A 21,666-nucleotide genomic window follows, 5' to 3' on the forward strand; every position below is an offset into this window, starting at 1 on the left:
GCATGGAGAGTTCAAGGCCAATATTTTATGTAACAAAATATAAAAAACTTTCCCTCCAAAAAGGACAAAACATATAAAGGTAATTTTCAAGTAAAACTTCAATATGCTCTTGCTCTTCAAGTTAGATTTCTTCATATAGATCAAATCAACGTAGGATCCAACCATCCACCTAGCTAAATACTGGAATAACTCACAAATCAATAGAATGATTTAAAAGTTAGTACGCGCAAACATGTGAATAGACAATTGCCTTCACATACTCGATAAACTGCAGTCATTGAATGGAGAAATTATTCTGTGCGGACGCCGAACACAGTTTACCATCCATAGACCAATCAAAATGTCCACCGTCAGCAGTACCGGGTTGGGTACCGAGCAGGAGGTGATGTGATGCATTCTAGCTAGTCCTTGAACGGCATTCGGCGTCCGCACAGAATAATTTCTCTCAGTATAATGACACCAACCTTTCTGGAGAGGACTGTCACCAAACGCTCATAATTGCATTTCACTTGTGACTATATATACATATAGGCAAAACATTCCCAGCATACAAGCTAACAAAGATATAACTTAAAAAAATAAGATGAAAACAACAGGACTTGTTAAAAAAAATGACTTGTGGCAATGCAATTTCCTGATAATATACCTAATATCTACCTTTCATGTTACTCCCAACAAAGCCATAAAAAAATATCAGAAAAATCAAAAACAGTGAGAAAGCACCCTGTATTTGGCAAGCTAACAAAGGGAGGTAAACGGACAGAAAGCACTGCATCTTATTTTGCACTTTTCACATTCGATTCTCAAGAAAGAGGGGGAAAAAACTAGCTCCCTCACTGTTTAGGACAAGTAAGCTTACCAGTACTCCACTCAAGACTCTTCCTTCCAATCCCTCCATGTTTACCAGGAAAAAATTCGTCAAGCCACAAAACTAAGAGAACTTCTAAACCATAAAAGCTGTATAGTGTTTCAGCAAAATGAAGCTTCCGCTTTTGTTTCAGATGATGAACTCAAGTTGGCCGAAGAGCTAGCTATCTTCAGCTTTGAAACGGGCATCTTCTTTTCATACTAGAAAATTAAACAATAAACAATGTCAGTTTCCACTCCAAGGTAATCACTAAATAAAGGAAACAATAACTTCAGTATAACAACATTACCTCTGTAAGGAAAGACTCAATCTCTTCAGGTGTCAAAGCATCTTCCCTGGCATTCTCCTCCCATCCAAGGGATCGAAGAAAGGCTACTTCCTCTTCATCCGGAACTAACCTCTCAGGCTCTTCAATCACTTTAAGATTTCCAGAACAGTTGCCATTCGCCTCTGAACACTGTAAAGTGGGCATCAACGAAGAAGCATCTTTCCCTTTATCAGAAACTGCATCCACAGCCACAGAAGGCTCCTCATCCAACTTCTCCTTGTACATTGGATCCCGATTGATATTTTCTTGGCAAGAAGCAGAAGATGATTTCTTTCGGAGAGAATTGAAGAAGTCATTCCGGTTCTGAGCCTGAGAAGGGAGCTTCTTTTCTCCAAATGAGCTTGAAGTCAGAGCACTGGCCTTCCCGTTAAGCTTCGGGTAGACTTTACCATTAAGATATGGAATTGCAGCTAGAGGAATACCGCTGGGTGAGGCGGCAACTCTGGTGCCATTTCTCGGATGCAAGTTATCCTTGTCAATAGGAGAAACTCCATTCTTTTCCCGATTCAAAATGTGAAAATTCCCAAGTTGGGATGTCTTAGTAACATCAGGCTTAATATTAGAACGGAATGAATGATTAACAAGCTGGGACGGCAATTGCTGCCCCACCTTAGCTGTACTGTATTCAACCATCTTTGCACCTTTTGTTTTTGATTTTTCAGCCAAGTTCACACCCTGAGATGAATAAGCAGATAACTTTGAAATTTCCAAAAAGAGATGCTCTTCAATTTTTGCTAATGATTAAGCTGTAACATGCCAGAAAATAGCAATATCTAAAGTAACAGCATATAACATAACAAAAACAAATGCAGGAAAAAGAAAAATTAACATCCAAGAACTATGAATTTTGCTAAATAGGTACTCTTCAATTTATGTTTTTTTTTTCCTTCATATGTAATGCTTCCTGCAGACGTTTGTGACTGATTTACTGACCATTTAACTTCAGGAAAGCTTAACAGATCTTAAATCATCGGCTAAAATTGACAGAGCAAACCTGACATGTTCTCATAGGATGGAGACCACACTTACATTCAAGATGCTGTCATTTTGTGAGTAATTCCAGGACTCAATGAAAAATGAAAGAACTTTGCACATCAAGCACCTAAGTATTGGTTCAATCCTACTTCAGATATATGAAAATTATGTTGGCGCAAAAAACAACAAATGGTTGGCCCTCACCCATGATTTTAAACTTTGAAATAGAAAACATATTTAATCACTGGTTTATCAAACACAATATTGGCATCCTGGTTTTCCATAATCTCTACCAAGTGATATCAAAGCCGATGGTTTTGTTGACATTGAGTAGTTCATATGATTTGAGGCACTTTGGAACATCTACCATGATTGATTAAAGTTTTAAATTGGGTAACTCCCACAATAGCTCTATTTATTTGACTAAGCTCTTGATATATAATACTTGATTATGTTAGACAAAACATGACTGATGGCACACGTTGAGAGCTCTCATATGAAAGAAGAAAAAAGAGGGGGAGAGGATTGCCAAATTAATTTATGTGAGAGTATTGATTTACTCACATTGGATAGGTGACATTTTAGCTAGTCAACAACAAGTGCCAAATGATTAAACCTCACATATAGGCTCAAGCTTCTTTTTGGTGGAAAGCAGGTTTAAACATCAATCTATTAGGCCCAAGTTCAATCCCCCAAAGTTCCACACAGCCTGAAAATGACATGCTATAATATAATAAATGAATGTGAGTACTAGTTTAGCCTCACATTTGACAGGTGAAAAATGTTAGCCTAGAAATGCCAAGTGATTTATTCCTAATCTACAGGCTTAAGCTTTTTGAAGAAAATAGGTTTGAGATCAATGTCTTGAGCTCAATTTCAGTCCAGCGGAGTTTTACACTCCCTAAGAATGACATGCTGCAATGTAATAATTTTTTGATAATAACACTTTGTAGGTTGTTTAGTGTCAGCAAAAAGAACTGCCGCAAATGTCAAATCTCCATCTTTAAGTTAGACTAAGTAAGCTTTCCTTCTTAAATTGATTAGAGAAGGGGAGAAAAACAGAAAGCATTGAAAAAAGTTCCAAACAACGAATGCAACAAAAAAGCATAATTGACATCACAAGTGCTTGGATATTGACAAAGAATATGCCCGTGGAAAGTAAAAATTCAAAAGGCCAAAGTGCAACATAAGTAATATCACTCATTTAAGCTATAATTCAGATAGGTGGACTGAAGCCACGTCTAATGTACATATGCCAACAAACTTGTGATCTAGTAGTTAAATGAATACCAGAGTAAAGTCGTAGGAAATTTATTTTTAATGACCCAACATGCTCATAGCCTATGCTGCAATTTGAATCTCCAATCACATCTACAAAGATAACAAAGATAAACTCATCCCCATCTCCTAATTCGTATCAATTGCTTCATGGCTGTCCTTGCAAGTATTTGTTCATTAATTTTTTTACTCTTTTTGGAGCAGCAGCACAAATTCAGAAGTGTCTCTTAGAAATTTATAGAAGCACATGAGAAGAAAAAAACACCTTCAGTATGAATTATATCATTGTTCTAATCAACAAAGTTCACGTTAGTTGACAAAAAAATTAATACATGCAAAGGAGAATTGACAAAAAAGCTGGGGCAAAAGCGTTGCTCAAGTTCATATAAATCTCCTCTCTGAAACATTCTAAAGTTGACTAGAACCCCTAGATTCATAAACTCCTAAATAACGAGATACATTTATTCCTAGGGACATTATTTTCAAGATTCCTACTTACAATTCAAACTGGTTTGATTGCCCTAATTACTGCTAGAAAAAAGCCCTCATTATTCCAAATTAATGGTTAGTCAGATCTTCTCTCACTGAGCTACGCCTAAATTGCCCTTAATTCAAATTTATTTCCAATAAATTGCACAGTTTGTTTGGTCGGAAAACAACATGTACAAGCGCATATGTTGGTAACTTTTGAAAATTTATAGCATACAAGTAGACATGCATGAAAATCAAACAAGTTTTTAACTTGCAAAATGAAAACATAGATCCTCCGAAAAAGGCTATATATCACAAGAAAATCAATTACTAGCGATCTCCCTCTATTGGTGACCTGTATTTATTTTGGTCTTTTGACCACATTTTGTTTTACCAACTTACAAGTAATGGTTAAACTAAACCATCATCTAAATAGTATACTCAAGTAATAAATGCCTTTATTATATGGAAAATGGCTACTACATTTAGCCATGGAAAGAATACTCTCGTTAGATGCCAACAAGCATTACATCAAACTAAATTTCCAAATAGCAGCATATAAATAAGCCACAAAACCCTGTAAATTTTCTAATGACTTGCTTGTGTCTTCTGGGTATGCAAATGGACCACAAAATCAAGCAGCATTTTTAAAACACCTAGAACTTCACAAGTGTGTCCATATGAGTCATCGCATATACCTTAAAGAAAACTTTTTTAAAAAACAATAGCTCATTTTCCCCATCGCGACTTGTCTAAAACAATCAATTTAATCTTCAAATTTTATGAACCACGCTTCATCATTTGTTCATAGTGAGCACTACATGAGGGTTTGACATGTTGTGCGTGCCATTTTGTTACACTTCTAACCATATTACTTAAAAATCCTATATATTAATTGGTAAATCATTCCAAAAGCCAGTGTCGATGATCAAAATGTGGGAGCCATGAAAATATGCATCAAAAGTAAGATGGGAATTCAATACAGAACACAATAAAAAGCTAGTAGCAAACAATGTGAATATGCACATTATTAGTCTGAACTGGGTGCGCACACAATAAAAAGCTAGTAGCAAACAATGTGAATATGCACATTATTAGTCTGAACTGGGAAAACCTGAGGGTACGCAAGCAAATAAATTAATCACTAACAGCATGGTGAAAATGACGTAAAGCATGCATGGACAAGAAACCGGTTGCTAAAAGGTTTCAGAACAAAAACAAGTTTGACACATATACCGTAAGGTTAATCCAATCAATGTCACGGATAACATCAATTAAATAGCATTTGAAGCTGTTGCCATATGAAAAGGTTTAGGATATCCAAAGATGACCATTTTCATTGTCCCCCCAACATTAACAACACATCACAAACATGAAAAGGATCTTAATGACAACTTATAATGATTTCGAATTGCTCTAAAACTTCATGAAGCAAAGCATGGTATGAAAATCATCACAACTCAATTTTAAATTAAACTTGATCAGACTTAGATCTACATATAGTTTAGCAATATTCAAGCCCTATGGCCATACATATTCATAGTCTAAGCAGGACCAAATTAAATATTCACATATGTAGATCTTCACATATGCTGAGTTTAGTGGTCACATGAACCACTAAGCCAAACCTTAGAAGCATGTAAAATGATTACTTAAAAAAAAGATATAAAACAAAACATGCAAGAGTGAGAACAACCTTAGTACGCTACCATGAAAAGCAGCTGTAAAGCAGATAAGCATACAAATTCTAACATAAAAGAAGAAGAGGCCAACAAACAAAGGAAAATTCAACGAAGCCTCCCATAATTATCATGCAAAAAACTTGAGTAGTTAAAATAAATAAAAACTCATGTGCAAAACAGTTCAAGGATAGAAATTCCTAACACAACTAAAAATAGGCAATGCTTCCTTTAAATTAATTAAAGATCCACTTATCACATGCCAACAGATAAGTTCAACCAATGCTTCTTATAAATTAAAAATAGGCAATGCTAGAATTTACACCCAACTAATACTTAAATGATCAAAATAATCCAGAAAATTAGACAACTTAAAATCTCATAAAATCATAAAGCAACTGAAATTCAATTCCTACAAATAGAATTTCACTATACCAAATTTAAACAAAACCAAGAACATTGATAAGTCAATATAAATTTATACAAATGAAATAAGAACGAGAACTTAAGTGTCAAAACAAGAAAAAATATGCTTCCTATCAAAATAAGGAGATAACTTCCCCTGAATTAAGTAGTAACACTCGTATTGTGCTTGAAAGAATTACATTCAAGTTGCACTCACAAGAATGAAAATTGGACAGAAAAAAAAAAAGCCAAAATTAATAATTATATGCCTCAAAGCATCCATTTATAGACTCATCATCCCTAAAAAATATATGGATTGCACAAGATTTGCTAAGTTCAGTCCAAATAACCATAATTTAAACCTTATTAAAAAATTAGAAAATTAAAATAGCCTCATAATATATAGTTTTTTCTCAGGATCGACTCAAAATATAATATATACATATATTTATGTGTCTTAAAACACACACAAACATATATATGCACTATATATATATATATCATGTCAAATGATTACAGATATTTTATAAAATTAACATACTTTAGTTAAATCAACTCAATAAAATAGATCAATGTTGATTGAACTAGAACTTGGCTCGAGTTAAAATCAAAATCTTTAATTTTCAGTTTGAGTCAGCTAGTTCCAACTCGACTCAATATAACCCATGTTCGTAGCAATAACAAACAAAAGAATTGGCAAAATCAATAAATATTGACTAAACTAGAACTTGGCTCAAATTAAAATCGAAATCTTTAATTTTGAGTTTGAGTCAGCTAGTTCAAACTCAACTCAATATCACCCTTATTCACAGCAATAACAAATAAAAGAACAACGCATAAAAAATACTGCATCACCAACTGAAACACCAAATAGGCAAATAGTCACTACTTTAACCAAAAGCAATATTAAAGACTAGGAAGCATAAGGAACCAACCTCAACAATGAAAAGCAATTCATTTTAGAATAAATAATTTCACCAAAAAAATTAAAAAATAGTCCAATTTTCAAGATGATAACATCTTATAAAGTGGAGGGAAGCTTACTAGAATATTAAAGCATTTTTGAACAGATGCTACATGCGATTGTGATTGCCTACATTTAATAATTTATTAAGTTTTTCCAGGTTTTGATTTAAAATATTGTAGTTCTTTTAACGAAGAAAATAAATTAAGCAATCATCACAAGGGTTGATGGTCCACTAAAAATATAAAAGAAGTTACTAAATCGTCCAAGGTTATATAGTGTTACAAAGAAGTAAGAAAATTGAAGGTCAAAATCCCAGCTATAGAAAATTTACATAAGTAAAGCATGACTTACCGAAGAAGTACAAAAATTAACACTGCGCACAAAAGTCCCAAGACAACTAGCATAGAGTTAATCAATATCTCATAAGCCTAATGCCAACCATTTTTGGTTGGCTTTATCAATTTTTATTCTTCACTCTATCCTATTAACTAGCGCACTAGATGTATACTAATAAAGCATAAACTGAGCTTTTTTAGTTCTGAGATACCTCCAAATCCATTTTGGACCACCACTACTCCTTCCCAATGATTTTACATGCATTTACTTGCCCAACATAGTGTTGCAACTTCTATCCTCCACTTTACAAATCCAAACCACTTATGTCAATTTTCCACTAACTTGAAAGGGACCAACCTCACCATCATTCTAAACTAATCAATTGACAACTAACCTTTGTAGCCCTGACACAAACCATCTTAGAATCCTAATTTCAACAACATGAATCTTGGATTTCAGTAACTTCATTACCAGAAAAAAACTCAAATGCCCATATCATAACAAATCCAATTATGATTTCATAAAATTGCACTCTGCAGCCTCCACTTATTCTCATCACATGCTATCTTAAAACTACTTCATTTCAATCTATCATATTTAATGGTAAAGCTACATTTCCATCTATATCCTTATTCTTATATTATATTTAAACATAACACAATTAGATATCACTTGATCTTTTAAAATATTTATCAATTTTACACCCAAAAAAAAATTATATCATATAAATTTGGTCTTTGTTCTATTAATTTTAATCTGCTTATAGTCAAGTCATTAAGGATATGTATGCATGAGCTATTACTTGTGTTCAAACACATGGAGGTTGAACCAAGTATTTCCTATTTCAGTTGGATTACATCAAGAATCAAATTTACGCCCATATATTTTTGCATTAGTCATGGATGTTCTTACTAGACATTTGCAGTAGGATGTGTATAATTTTTGCTGGTGATATTTTCTTGTTGATAAGACTAGAGAGGGTGTTGAAGGTAGGCTTGAATTATAAAGATCAACCTTAGAGTCTAAAGGCTTTCGTTTATGTAGATCTAAAACAGAAGACATGGAGTATAATTTTAGTAGTAATAGATCTAAAGGGGGGATTGTGACTTTGGGGGATCAAATAATTAAAAAGAGTACATGTTTTATATATCTCAGGTCTATTATCCAGAGTGATGTTGAAATAGATGGAGATATTATTAGAAGAATTCAAGTTGGATGGTTGAAGTAGAGGAATACATCAGGTTTGTTGTGTGATAGAAAAGTACCCCTCAAACTTGAGAGAAAATTCTATAAAACGGTGGTGAGACAGGCATGCTTTATGATGCAGAATGTTGGCCATTAAAAACATATAATTAAGTTAAGTGCTGTAGAGATGAGGATGCTCAGGTGGATGAGTGGTTTTATGTTAGACCGGTCCACTGGACCGGTCCAGGCGGGACCAGTTCACGGGCGGAAATCGCAAAACAGAGGAGATTCCGCCTCCTGGCGGAGAACGAGCGGCCCGACCACTCAAACAGAGCATTTTAGGAAGGATTTTTTGGGGATTTCAGAGAGAAATTTGTTGGCCTATGATAAGAGAGGTGGTGGTAGACCTAAAAAGAATTGGTTAGAAATATTAGAAATAATCTTTTATTATTAGATTTAAATGAGAATTTGACTCTTAAAAGGACAAAATGGAGAAAAAGGATTCATGTAGCCGACCCCACGTAGTGGGATGAAGGCTTGATGTTGTTGTTATTGTTGTCTCAACTAAAATATTATTTTCATAATTCAAAAGTTTCATTTATTTCATCAATAGTCTTAGCATTTAAATTTTCATCTAAAAATAACATGTACCAATATACCTTACTAAGAATATCCTTTTTAAGCATCTCAATAACCGATAAAACAAGATCTAACTTAATTTTCATTATTGATACAAGTATATAACATTATGTGAATATGAACTCATTGGTTACTCGATAACTATTAATGTTAGACAATGTTTCAATACATATATCTTTCATAACTTCAACATACATTTTGGCACGCTTCTTTTTTTAATATACAACTAATAAATTATCAAAGAATTTAACCTTAAAGAAACATTATATGAATATGAACTCGTTGGCTTTAAACTTCTTTAGCATAAAAATAAATTTAGAGTACAAGTTTGAGGAAAATCTGCTACCATAAAGACATATGGTCATAAGCAATTCACTTTATGCCTATAAGTAGATCAATTGTGGAAATATATTGTCAATACAAATTGACAATCTGAGTAGGAATAATGAATATAACTAACAAATTTGAGATTGGTAAACTATCCATACCATTTTTAACTTGTCTAGAGTCACACTACGGATGTACACACTTTTTTGTGATTCCTTATTAGTCTTATACAATTGAAGACAATTAGGGATCATGGTGAAGAGCTAGTGCACAATGCTTATGTGACTGTTGATAATTTAGTCATACAATTTCATCAAAAAAAGATTAAAGGGAATGTGTGTATCTAGTAGCTAAGATAATTCACAGGAAACATAGGTTACAAATACCATTTCCATTTCCAAGCAATCGTTTGACACAAGCATAGGCCTCTCTGCACAATCTAAGACCATGCATGGGGTTCAAATCTACACAATATCAAGAGGTTAAGGGAGTTGGTGACCTAATAATAGGGGAGCCAATGAATAAATCCCTAGTAGTGATTGTTGTAACTATATATGGCATAGAATAAATGAAAGGGTCTAAGGCCATAAAGAATAATAAGTATAACACCATGGAAATGATCTCCTAACAGAGAACTATTTATACTTATCAAAATTTCTAGACATTAGTGTTGGATTCTTTATCACTGGGAGTTCCCCTCCACTGATAACACCTTCTATTTTTTTTTTTTGTTTCGCCATCATCAAGACATTTTCCGGTCACTAGAGCAAGAGCCTCAAGGACAAAACAAATGGATAAAGCCAATGAGTTAAAACCATAAAAATTCACAACATAATGAAATAAAATGAAATGACATGATCTGATGTATATAGAGGACATCAACATTTCAAAAGTTGCCATGGAAATGGGGAAATTGTCCCATCAGAATTATATTCACATATATAATAAAAGAATATATCCAATTTCATTATTTCAAGCTTATTTTAACTAGTTAATTTTTTTTCTAGCTGTTTCAATCATAACACCAACTTTATCATATAGTTTCTTAACAGTGCATCATACCATCATTTTGACATGATACATTATATTCAACGTCAGAATCAAGAATCTTTGTTTGGATACATCTTGTCTTCCTTGGCTTAAAACCTTTGTCAATCATTCAACTATTCCTATAAGCTCACTAAAGCCAATCAGAAACATTTTAGCATCATATTTACATTAAAGGACTTAATAACTAACAGGCAATAGAGTAAGTAAAGGACTTCGCATAACTGACACACAATCACTCCATAGAATAGGATTTTCTTGTTATGGTAACAAAAATTATAAAGTCTTGGAACAAAAGGCAAAATTTATAATAGGTACATATAGGAAAGGAGATTCCAAGTGGTGACAAGTGCCATGCCATTTATAAGCCCTTCCACCCTCTTTTGTGGGTTCCATCTCTAGTTAGGTAAGACCTCCCAGATTCCTAAGACACAAGCGATTATAAATGAAATAAATATGCTCCCCCTCATATAAACATATTTCAATGTCTAAAGGGATTACACTTGTTTTTTAGAAATAGGTACTAGTTTGCAATAATATTTTACTATCATCATGAAGTCATACATGCAACACTGTCATTGCCAGGTCTCAAGTCCTATATGAAAAAAGTTGAGGGTTGCATTAGGTAGTCGATAGCAAGCGTAAAACTTGTTGAATAATCATGACATCATGACATGAAGTCATACATGCAAAAAAAAAAATCAATATTTAAATTTGATTCTCTGGCCCAATTGTTTATTCAAACTAAACTTATATCAATCATCATTACTTAATAACAAAAACAATAGCCATTTCCAACACCAAGATATTGTAGCATAAACCATTTGAGAGAACTTCAAAGGTCTCGGTGATATAGAAAGAATTAAAAATTATTGCCTTCCTTAACTATTTACATCTTCAACTAATTAAAATTATACAAAAAGCACCAACCATACTTTTTTTTTTTCAATTTGAACATTGGACCTACTTTCTATAGAACATAAACAATATATAACCCAACCAACAGGTTGGTAGTTAGAAAATAGATCCTCCTAGCATAACAACAAATCTCTTTAGCAACAATGAAGTCTAAAAGCTTGTTTTCATTACCCTCTCTAATAACATCAAAGCATGACTACTAAGTTTGATTATCACTTAATCATCATAATCCTTAAAATCTACTTTACTTGAAAATTGGTACGAAATGCTTCTTTTTCAATAAATAGTGTTCAATTTGTTTTTAAGATTTAATTGAAAACATTATCAAAAACTACTACAATATGTCTTGCAAATCTCAAAATTTATCAGCTCTAAAATTAACACATCCTCTTCTGAGCTAACTCCACATGAACTTTTTTTTTCAATCTATTCAAGATTTTGAACAATATGCTCGCCACAAAATATTTTGCCCACTTAAAATGCTCCTTTTTTCAAAAATAAATTTATATATTTCTTTCTTTAACTGCAATTATATTATCTTCGCCTTTAATAAATCTACTATTATCAAAAGTGTGACATTGAATATGAAAGGCACAATGGCTTTTAATCAAAAGAAAATTGACAAATAATATAATAATTTTGTGAACAAAATAGTTACTAAGAAATACAACCATATAAAGGAGATAACATCATAACATAGACCAAGCATATGGCACTGTTTTGATCTCCTGAGCTCCCAGCACTCAAACAACCCCACCCTTCTCACAGTTCCGAGAAAGTGCAAAAGAAAATGCATAAACCACTAATCATCAGGCCATCAATAGTTTTCATTTTAAGGCAAAGTATATAGTAATTACAAAATTCCTGAAAGAATATGTCAATATCCATAGCGGCTAAGTTAAATAGAACTCATATCCTAATATTATAAAAAAAAAAAGAGATTACCAATTTTACGAAGTTAACCACATGCATTGAAACTTTAGATTAACAACTACTCAGATTGCACAACCTTAATTCTCAAAAGGATCATGCATATCGTGTCAGTCCATAAGACTCTGCTTGAGCATTGAAAACATTTAATATGCTAAATGTAACACACGTATAATAGTAGGTCTAGCTTTGAGGTGACTTTGACTTCAGCATCCATAGATTGTCGGATCCAAGCTTCTGAAAGGGATTCATACTGTTAGGATATATATCCCCAAGTCACTGCCCCTGGATTCCTAGACCACATTGACTCAGGTATTGCAAGGTCTAGCATTACATGCATGCTAAAAAATTAAAACCAAACAAAGCTTATGTAAAGAACCAAAGAAGCAAAACCGTGCCTCTTTAAAGCATATGGGGCATTACATTCATGGCATGCAGCAGCAACAACATCAAGCCTTTGTCCCACTACGTGGGATCGGCTACATGAATCCTTTTTCGTCATTGTATCCTGTTAAAAGTCAAATTCTCATTTAAATCTAATAAAGAAAGATCATTTCAAATAGTTTCTAACCAAGCCTTTTTAGGTCTACCTCTACCTTTTTCAACATAAGTCAAATCTAATACCTCAACTTTCCTAACCCGGTCCTTAGAAGGCCTCCGTTTAATGAGACCAAACCATCTAAGGCGACTCTCTCTAATCTTATCTTCCACTGGAGCTACTCCAACCTTTTCACGTATATGCTCATTTCGTATCCTATCTCTAAGGGTAAAGCCACTCATCCACCTAAGCATCCTCATTCATAGCATAACAGCCAAAAAAAATTGAGTATTGCAATATGCACTAGGGGTGTAAGCGAGCAGAGCCGACTCACGAGCCGGGTCGCGAGCCGGCTCTAGCTCGACTCGTTTATGGGCTCGTGAGCCAAGCTTATCGAGCCCACGAGTCGAGGTCGAGCTCAAACTCGAGCTCGTTTGTTAAACGAGCTCAAGTTCAAGCTTGATTAAAGCTCGGCTCGTGAGCTCGCGAGCCGGCTCAATTAAGTATTAATATTATTAAAATACTTTTTAGTTTATTTATTAAATATGAACCTGTCTAATTCCGCCTAAAAATAAATATTAAATGTTGTGATTTCCTGCCTAATCCCGATCAAATTCGAGGCGATCAGCGGTAAAGGTGTTCACGTTTGCGGCTCTATGAAATCCGCCTAATCCCGTCACGGACTGCGTGCGCCTAATCTTCCCACCTAATCCCATTTGCCATTATATTTTATTTATTAAATTTGAATGGGATCTTGCTGGCAGAATAAATGCTCTTATGTTGCAACTTTTTTGGAATTTGTAATAAATTTTAAACTGAAATTTGTAATAAGTTTGAACGAGACTACGCTGAAATTTTTCATATTTTTATTTATTAAATTTTAAATTGGATTTTGTAATAAATGATGCAGCTTTTTCGGAAAACAACCCGAGCTTGCCAAAGCTCGCGGCCAGCTCGAGCTCGTTTATAGTGGGGCGAGCTCGAGTTCGAGCTCGCCTTTTGAGCTCGACTAGAGCTCAAGCTCGTGTTCGAGCCCGACTAACGAGCTGAGCGCAATAGTGCCAAAACTCGACTCAACTCGACTCGTTTACACCCCCAATTTGCACTAAAGCACTTGAGGACATAAAATTATGATTAGAAAAACATTGAAATAAGAATCATCACAAGAAGGAGAATAATTTGAGTTTCAAGGAAAAGAAAAAGGAAAATAACTGTTACTGTATGGTTAAAGAATCTCATTATCCACAAACCTGAAAATTTATCTTTTGTTGAAAGTTAATGCCCCACCCATTCTACCCCTCCTATAGCCCATCCTTTTGTCCTCGCTATACTCCTACTGTTGGCCTTTATTGGTTTCTATGACTTGATAAATAGCATATACTTCCCCTAATAAAATATTATGCAAGTTACTACCACTAATAGCTCAAAATTTTACATGTTCTCATTGCAATTAAACATCATGTGCAATTCGTGTTTTGCACACTACATCATGGAGTCAGAAACCCATTATGTGCTTCCCTCCACACTTCACACGTGTTGGTTTAAATTCTACAACAAGCTTATTTGATATGTGTAAAGCAATATCACTGATAAATATGACATAACATTCTTTTATCAATAAATAAGAAGCAGAGACAGAAACTCGGATTGTTATAGCATTATCAACATTTTCTAGAGCTAATTTCCCCCTCAGTGATAAGCAATTGGACATACAATCGAATAAGCTGCTACATGACTACATAATTATTCAAATACACTTTCAGCACATCTCTACAATATAGCGTGTCTTCATACCAAAAAAATTATCCTTATTAAGACCAAATGAGTAATACTGATTAAAAAAACTTAACATAAATGATGCATATGAAAGAAGAGAATCACACATTTTTCTAATAAAGGCTCAAATCGCATCAAATTTTAGAATAAGAAGCAAAAAATATAATCATAGTTTAGCAAATATGAATATGCTATCAGAAAGAAGAAATGTAATTTTAATATGAATGGCATGTGAATCCAAAATAAAAAAACAATTAATATGCTTAAACAAAATTGTCAGTAATCTATCAACAAAGAATTGTAACTCTAATTTAGAAGTAGCAAGGAATATCCTTTGCTAATAAGCAAAGGAAAGCCAAAAGATTGAAAGGATTGGAAATATAGCAATTATTATAAGTTGATATACTTACTGTATTAACCACCAGAAATAGATAGCTAATAAATATGTAATGGCATTAAAATGTTCCATAATAAAAAAACAGACACATGAATATATCCCAATCAAGATATACAATGAGCCCTGAGGTTATCTGGTAGAATAAGAGAACCATAAAGATTATAAGAGTGGTGTGATTGCAAAAATTATAAACTAACAAATGATCTAACTTGCTCAAAGAAGATTTATCGTTCAATTTGAGGCAGCAAAGGAAATACAAGAAAATTTTTTTTGATAACGTTGAGCTATTGATTGTCTCATGATGTATAAATCACTGTTATTAATCACAGAAACAGACACATTACATCATAAGCATGCTGCGGGTGGTTTTGAAGATGAAAGGATGTACTAAAGTAAGACTTCATATGTCTATTTTCTCACTGATCAAATTTGTTTTATATTAAGTTTCATAAAAACAAAGCAGAAGACAAAACACTAAAAAACAAAGCCATAGTATCCAACATTAAATGTAATAAGATATTTCCTAATTGTGTTAAAAAATACATGATAGTTAAAATTTGAAACATACCGAGTTTTTTGACATGGATGGTGTCACTGGTCTGAGCTTCAAAATTTGTAGACGATGCAATTCCTCAATCTTTTGGGAGTCACTGGGTAACTGAAACCAAATATTATATAAGAAAACTGCTTTTAGGCAAGTTATTATTTTTGAAAAACAATGCATATAAGTAACATTACTTGGGGCGTCATGCGAGCCCGTGCAGGAGTCTGAGCAATTGTTTCGGCCATATTTAAGCTAGTGGAAGTAGTTGATGCAGTAGGTGGCAGCACAGAACTAGTCTGTAGATTACTCCCTACAATAGGAACCTCTGCCAGTACAGATGTCCAGCCGTCAGCTCCAATGATAGTTGAAGAAGTCACAGGAAGATTATCAATGGCAGTACTCAGGCCAGGAGAAGACACTCTGATTACATCTGAACCTGCATGCTTTTCTTCAGCTCCAAGGGAAGGGAACTCTCTCTCAAATGAGGATTTAGTGATGCCAATAATTCTTCCCCTGTCCCCCATAGACTGAACACCATTGCTTGAATCATGGCCAGCTCTCTTCAGCCAAGAATCAGCCTTTCTTCCTGATAACATTGATTGAGAACGCCTTATGGAATCTTTTTCAGATTTGCTATACATTAATAAATCGGGATAGTCGCCAAATCCATTGTCCAGTAAAAGAGACTTGTCTCTTTCATGGATTTCAAGATCCTTCTCCCGATCCCTATCCCTATCCCTGTCACGATGGCTTCTTCCAAAACTATTGTAAGCACGAGAAGAAATATCTTTCTCGTGTCCAATGTAACCATTACTGGTAGAATTTCTTCGGGAAGAAGAAGAGGTTCTCCCCGAGAAAGACAATGAGCGAGGAGCATCATAATCAAGATTACTCACTGTCAATCTGCTTCTTGATGAGAAGCCATTGTTGTGTTCATCTGTTGCCAGGTTAAACCATCACATGATTAACAAGTAGCAAGGAGTCATAAAAAGAAATACCAAAATATTTGTTGGGATTTATACCTGACTGCAAGGAGAACCCACTTTGGTGGTTTGAATTGCCATTGCCTGCCGCACTGCTGTTTGAGACTTTATACCACTCTGGAACAAACGTAGGCTCACTCCGTTCCATTGCAGAGAAGGCTCATCATATAAGCTTAAAAAAAATGTAGCTAGCGAGTATGGGTTGTTCCCCCTATCATATAAACAAAAACTTAATCCAATATCTCTTCTTCTCCACACTCCTTTGTACAGAAGTATACCAGCACCTCTAAACCCAAGTATTCCAAAGAAGAGAACAGGATGTAAACAGCTAGGTTATGTTAAACTTGCGTTTCCAATCGATACAACTGATGATTAGAAATTAAACAATTTAAGTCCACAAATTCTAACCTGACAACCCAAATGGTTTTGATGAACGGATGCTACAAAACTAAAGGGATCTTTCCAGCTTCCAGAATTAAAAAGATAATACCTCAATCTCTACACATTCATCACAGGCAATCCATACCTGAAAAGCCACGGGCTGCCCTAATTAAAACCCCATCTGCAAACCCATGGTGAATCCAAAACAACGGTGAAGAAACAAAGAACCCTAAGAACCAGCGATCTCGTTCCACATCAGACCCATGAAAATATCCCAAACCACGTAATGAACAAAAACAGGAGCCGAAAGCCAAAAGTAGCGGTATTCGTGAAACCCTAGATTGAACAGTCGTCGGCAAAGCCGACGCAAGGAAGAGAACCGCAAATGCTCAGGAGATGCGATCAACCTCCCCTTTGTACGAAGCGAGGAGCTTTAACCCAAACCTCAAAACCCTACCCCTTTCTTGATGCCCTCGGAATGTTTCACGTTGCTTGGAATGCAACGCTTCTATCGGACAAGAAATTTTGAAGCCGCGGACACGAATGGGATAATTAGAAATCCCTACACCCTTCCTTCTCTCTCCTTCGCACAAACGTCTTCGCTTGCTCAGCTGTCTTCACCTCAATTCTCCTCTCTATTTGCTTCAATTTCCCTCGCGATTTACGCGGCTTCGCTCTTCATTTATCCTCTATATCAGTGGTTAGGGTTTCGGACAGGGAGTTAGAAGCGGAGGCGGTTCGGATTACAGGTGGTGGAGGAAAAAACGGCGACGGTGAAGGGTTCCCTCTAAGCTGCACTTCCTATTTTCGTTTTCCTTTTCCAGTATATTATTAATATTCATTTTTTGTTGCATCGCTTTATTTGTGGAAAGATAGTTTCTTTGGTTATGTTTTTTTTATATTTATGAGAAATAATTTATTATAATTTTTGTTGATATTTTTTTAATAAATGAAATTTTAACTAATTTTTAGAAATTATCAGATCAAATAATAATGATGATAATATTATTACCATTTAAATTTTTTTATAATTATTTTTTGTTTCATCTCTTTATTTCTGTAAGATAGCTTCTTTATTAATTTGTTTATATTTATGAGAAATAATTTATCATAAATATTTATATTTTTTGAATAAATGAGAAATTATCAGATTAAATAATAATGATGGAAATATTCTTTGATTTTGTTATGTTATTTTATCGATTTGTTGATTTTTTCTCCCATTAATTAAATCATATTAATGAGATATCATCACATATTCATTTGAAATTTCGTACATGGCCAAATAGGAAAGCACGCATTTAAAAATTGTAATTATGTTGAGGAGATTTTTGGAAGAAAATTATGGTGAGTTTTTTTAAAAAAATATTTGTATTATTTTATTTCTTTTAATGTTAAAAGCATTGCACTTAAATTATATCCTTTTAGAATTAGTAAAGATTTAGCATTTTCTTTTTTTTCCTCCACCAGTCCACCTCTCTCTCCCTCTTTTCCTTATTTAGTAATACTTACCTAATAATCCTTAGCTATTGATTTAGATTATTGTCCCCAAATTAGATTATATCATTTAAATATTTAACACTTAAATTTCATTATTTATATTATCAATACTCAAAATTTTAAAACTGAAGAACAATAATGCTATGTTTAATACCTTTAAGATGACATCAGTCCCTCGTCATGATTTCATCATCAGTTCTATTGCCCTTTACATGTCACCAACTTATTAGTCTAAAGAATTCGCTATTGCAAACTATTTGATGATCTTTTGATCCCATTTTTAGGTGATGTGAATGCTTTTCCCCTTCTTCGGATTTTATTTGTTGTTGGTCCCATTTACATCAATCACATGCCGTTATTCCTATCAAAACCCATCACAGCTTAATTTTATCTCGACTTCCTCATCATTTTAACATCCGACAATGTCCGATTAGAGTCTCGTAAGTTGTGATAGTATTATGTAAATAGTAAATTTTAGATGTTAAACATACAAACTATATTATTGTGATTACTAGGTATGTAAATTCCCTTCATATTAAAATTGTTGTCAAAAAAACTATATTTTATTATTTTATTAAAATGATTAACATTTTATTAAAACATTTACTTAATGCATAATCTGTCTCATGTGAAAAATGTTTGTTAATGATACATTAAAAGTAATGTTGTCTATGTGTAGCTGGGCTATATGCAAGTTTGCTAATACAATTAAGGCCTCGTTTGGGACGGTTTTTTCCTGCTTCATAACGTAAACTTTTGTACTAAAAAACTACTTTACTAAACATTAAAAAAGCCGCCCCAAACAAAGCCTAAAATGACATGGGATATTTAAGATAGGGTTGCAAAAAAGTATCGTTCACATTCAACTCGTTAGTAGATAAGTATAAAGATTCTATTGAGCTCAATTCATATGTACTAAAATAAACTCCTATTTAGCTTGAATTCAAGTGATTCGAACACAAACTCGATGTACATAAATAATATTAAACAAATGAAAACTTGAATGAGACGAACTCAAATGCATCGGAAGCTCACTTAAACTTGGTTTGTTAATTTATACCACCTATTGAACGAAAAAAAAAATTGTATTATGATAATCTTCAAAACTATTGGATTTGATCGAGATTAGTACAATTCACGATATCAAATATGGTGTTAATATTAATGCAAATCAAGCGCTTTGAGCCTGTCATGATACGAATATTCTGAAATAATTTAATCATATATTTCTATCTATTTTCAAACATATAATCTAATTTTAAACATTTTTGCTAAGATCCTAACTAAAAAATGATTAAGGATTTTCAATTTTTGTTAGTAAAATCTATGATTTTTTCCCTCCTTATGAATCAGTTTTCAATTTTCATTTGCAATAATTAGTTCAAATCATTATTTATGACAATTAATCTCTAATAATGTTATCACTATATTATCATATAATATCACAATTAATTGATATTATCATCATCACATGATGTGTGGGACAAACTCACTTGTACATTTTCCAATCGTTCGTGATCGCACATTAAATTCCTCTAAAAATATTCATACATAACAACTCACCGTGAAAATTCTGTCAATAAATTTGTCCAATGTGGCCCATATTGAAACCCATTATAAGAGGAAAATAACATTATCCATTGCTAAAAAAGAGTTGGACCATAATTTAAGAAAATGAAGTTGTATATAGAAAAAAACAACTCATCTCATTTGAAGCTCATTATGAGAAACTTACAAAATATAATGCAAAAATCGTCATCCAATCATTACAAATAATTTACACAAACAAAGTTTTCATCAAAACAAAGTTTGGACACTTACAAAAACTTTGTTATTGAAACCAAATTTAACAATGTCAAGCCTTATTAACCAACCAATACATACCAAATGCCACAAACTAACACTATATTATCACATAATATCACAATTAATTGATATTTATCATCATCACATGATGTGTGGGACAAACTCACTTGTACATTTTCCAATCGTTCGTGATCGCACATTATATTACTCTAAAAATATTCATACATAACAACTCACCGTGAAAACTCTGTCAATAAGTTTGTCCAAAGTGGCCCATATTGAAACCCATTATAAGAGGAAAATATCATTATCCATTGCTAAAAAAGAGTTGGACCATAATTTAAGAAAATGAAGTTGTATATAGAAAAAAATAACTCATCACATTTGAAGCTCATTACGAGAAACTTACAATATATAATGCAAAAGTCGTCATGCATCCAATCATTACAAATAATTTACACAAACAAAGTTTTCATCAAAACAAAGTTTGGACACTTCCAAAAACTTTGTAATTGAAACCAAATGTAACAATGTCAAGCCTCATTAACCAACCAATACATACCAAATCCCACAAACTAACTCAATATGACCCATGACAAATATGTCATACTGATTGAGTCGAATTTGGTGTTGTCGGGTTCGTATTTTTGAGACATTCAGTTCGACTATAAGTTTGTTGAAATCAGAGTTCAGATGGTTCCAATTTTAATTTCGAAAGTTTCCAACTTGATCTTGCCTCGAGATTTGTGCCCGATCATGAATTTTTTTTGATGATGTATCAATAGTGATTATTGATAATTATTTTAAAACTTATATTATGGATATGTGATATGATGCACATTTTTTCATTATTTATCTATATTAGAGGACTTGTTGAGAATATGATACATAAGTACAAAACATAAATGATATTTTATATCTCCTTTATTTTCATGCTATTAAAACAAACATCAGTATTACCCGTTGCAATAATAGGAGTTGAAAGAGTTTTTTTTTTTTTTAACAATTGTTATCATAAAAAAAAATATTGCAAAATAGAATTGAAGATCAATGGATAAATAATATTTTAATCATTTATATTAATTAAAAAAATATTAGATTGTATTGATAATGACGTTATTTTTCATTTTTTTTAGAATATGAAAAACATACACTATAAATTATAAATGTTTTTTTTTTCTACAATGGTTATCTTATTTTAATATTTTGTCTTCTTAAAAAAAAATTAAAATTGTAAATGCCGAAGTTGAGAAATTTTTTTTAAAAAAATTAAATTAGGCCCGTTATAAGAAAATTTTGGGTCCACCACTAAATAGTAGTGGTACTCTTATTTTTTCGTTTAAAAATAATATTTTATTTTGTTTTTGTTTTTTTGTAAATTGCATGCA

The 21,666-nt window shown here is 33.1% G+C and overlaps 1 protein-coding gene across 1 annotated transcript; it reads right to left on the reverse strand.

The window, feature by feature from the left end:
• Positions 1-548: 548 nt before the first annotated feature.
• LOC110101571 lies at positions 549-17,791 on the reverse strand. The gene is made up of 6 exons (XM_020829529.2): positions 17,000-17,791; positions 16,631-16,877; positions 15,803-16,545; positions 15,633-15,722; positions 1,158-1,871; positions 549-1,068 (listed from the first exon to the last, which is right to left on the reverse strand). The coding sequence occupies exons 2-6, from the start codon at positions 16,737-16,739 to the stop codon at positions 970-972; spliced, it is 1,755 nt and encodes a 584-aa protein (XP_020685188.1). The 5' UTR covers positions 16,740-16,877; positions 17,000-17,791; the 3' UTR covers positions 549-969.
• Between the last annotated feature and the right edge of the window lie 3,875 nt (positions 17,792-21,666).

The sequence above is a fragment of the Dendrobium catenatum genome, unplaced genomic scaffold, assembly GCF_001605985.2.
Source record: "Dendrobium catenatum unplaced genomic scaffold, ASM160598v2 fragScaff_scaffold_1209, whole genome shotgun sequence".
Taxonomy (NCBI): Eukaryota; Viridiplantae; Streptophyta; class Magnoliopsida; order Asparagales; family Orchidaceae; genus Dendrobium; species Dendrobium catenatum.

Coding starts and splice junctions, on each gene's coding strand:
- LOC110101571 (XM_020829529.2), bottom strand. CDS start 16,739: ATGGAACGGAGTGAGCCTACGTTTGTTCCAGAGTGGTATAAAGTCTCA. Junction 15,723..15,802: donor GGGCTCGCATGACGCCCCAA/GTAATGTTACTT, acceptor ATTTGGTTTCAG/TTACCCAGTGACTCCCAAAA. Junction 1,069..1,157: donor TTGAGTCTTTCCTTACAGAG/GTAATGTTGTTA, acceptor TTAATTTTCTAG/TATGAAAAGAAGATGCCCGT.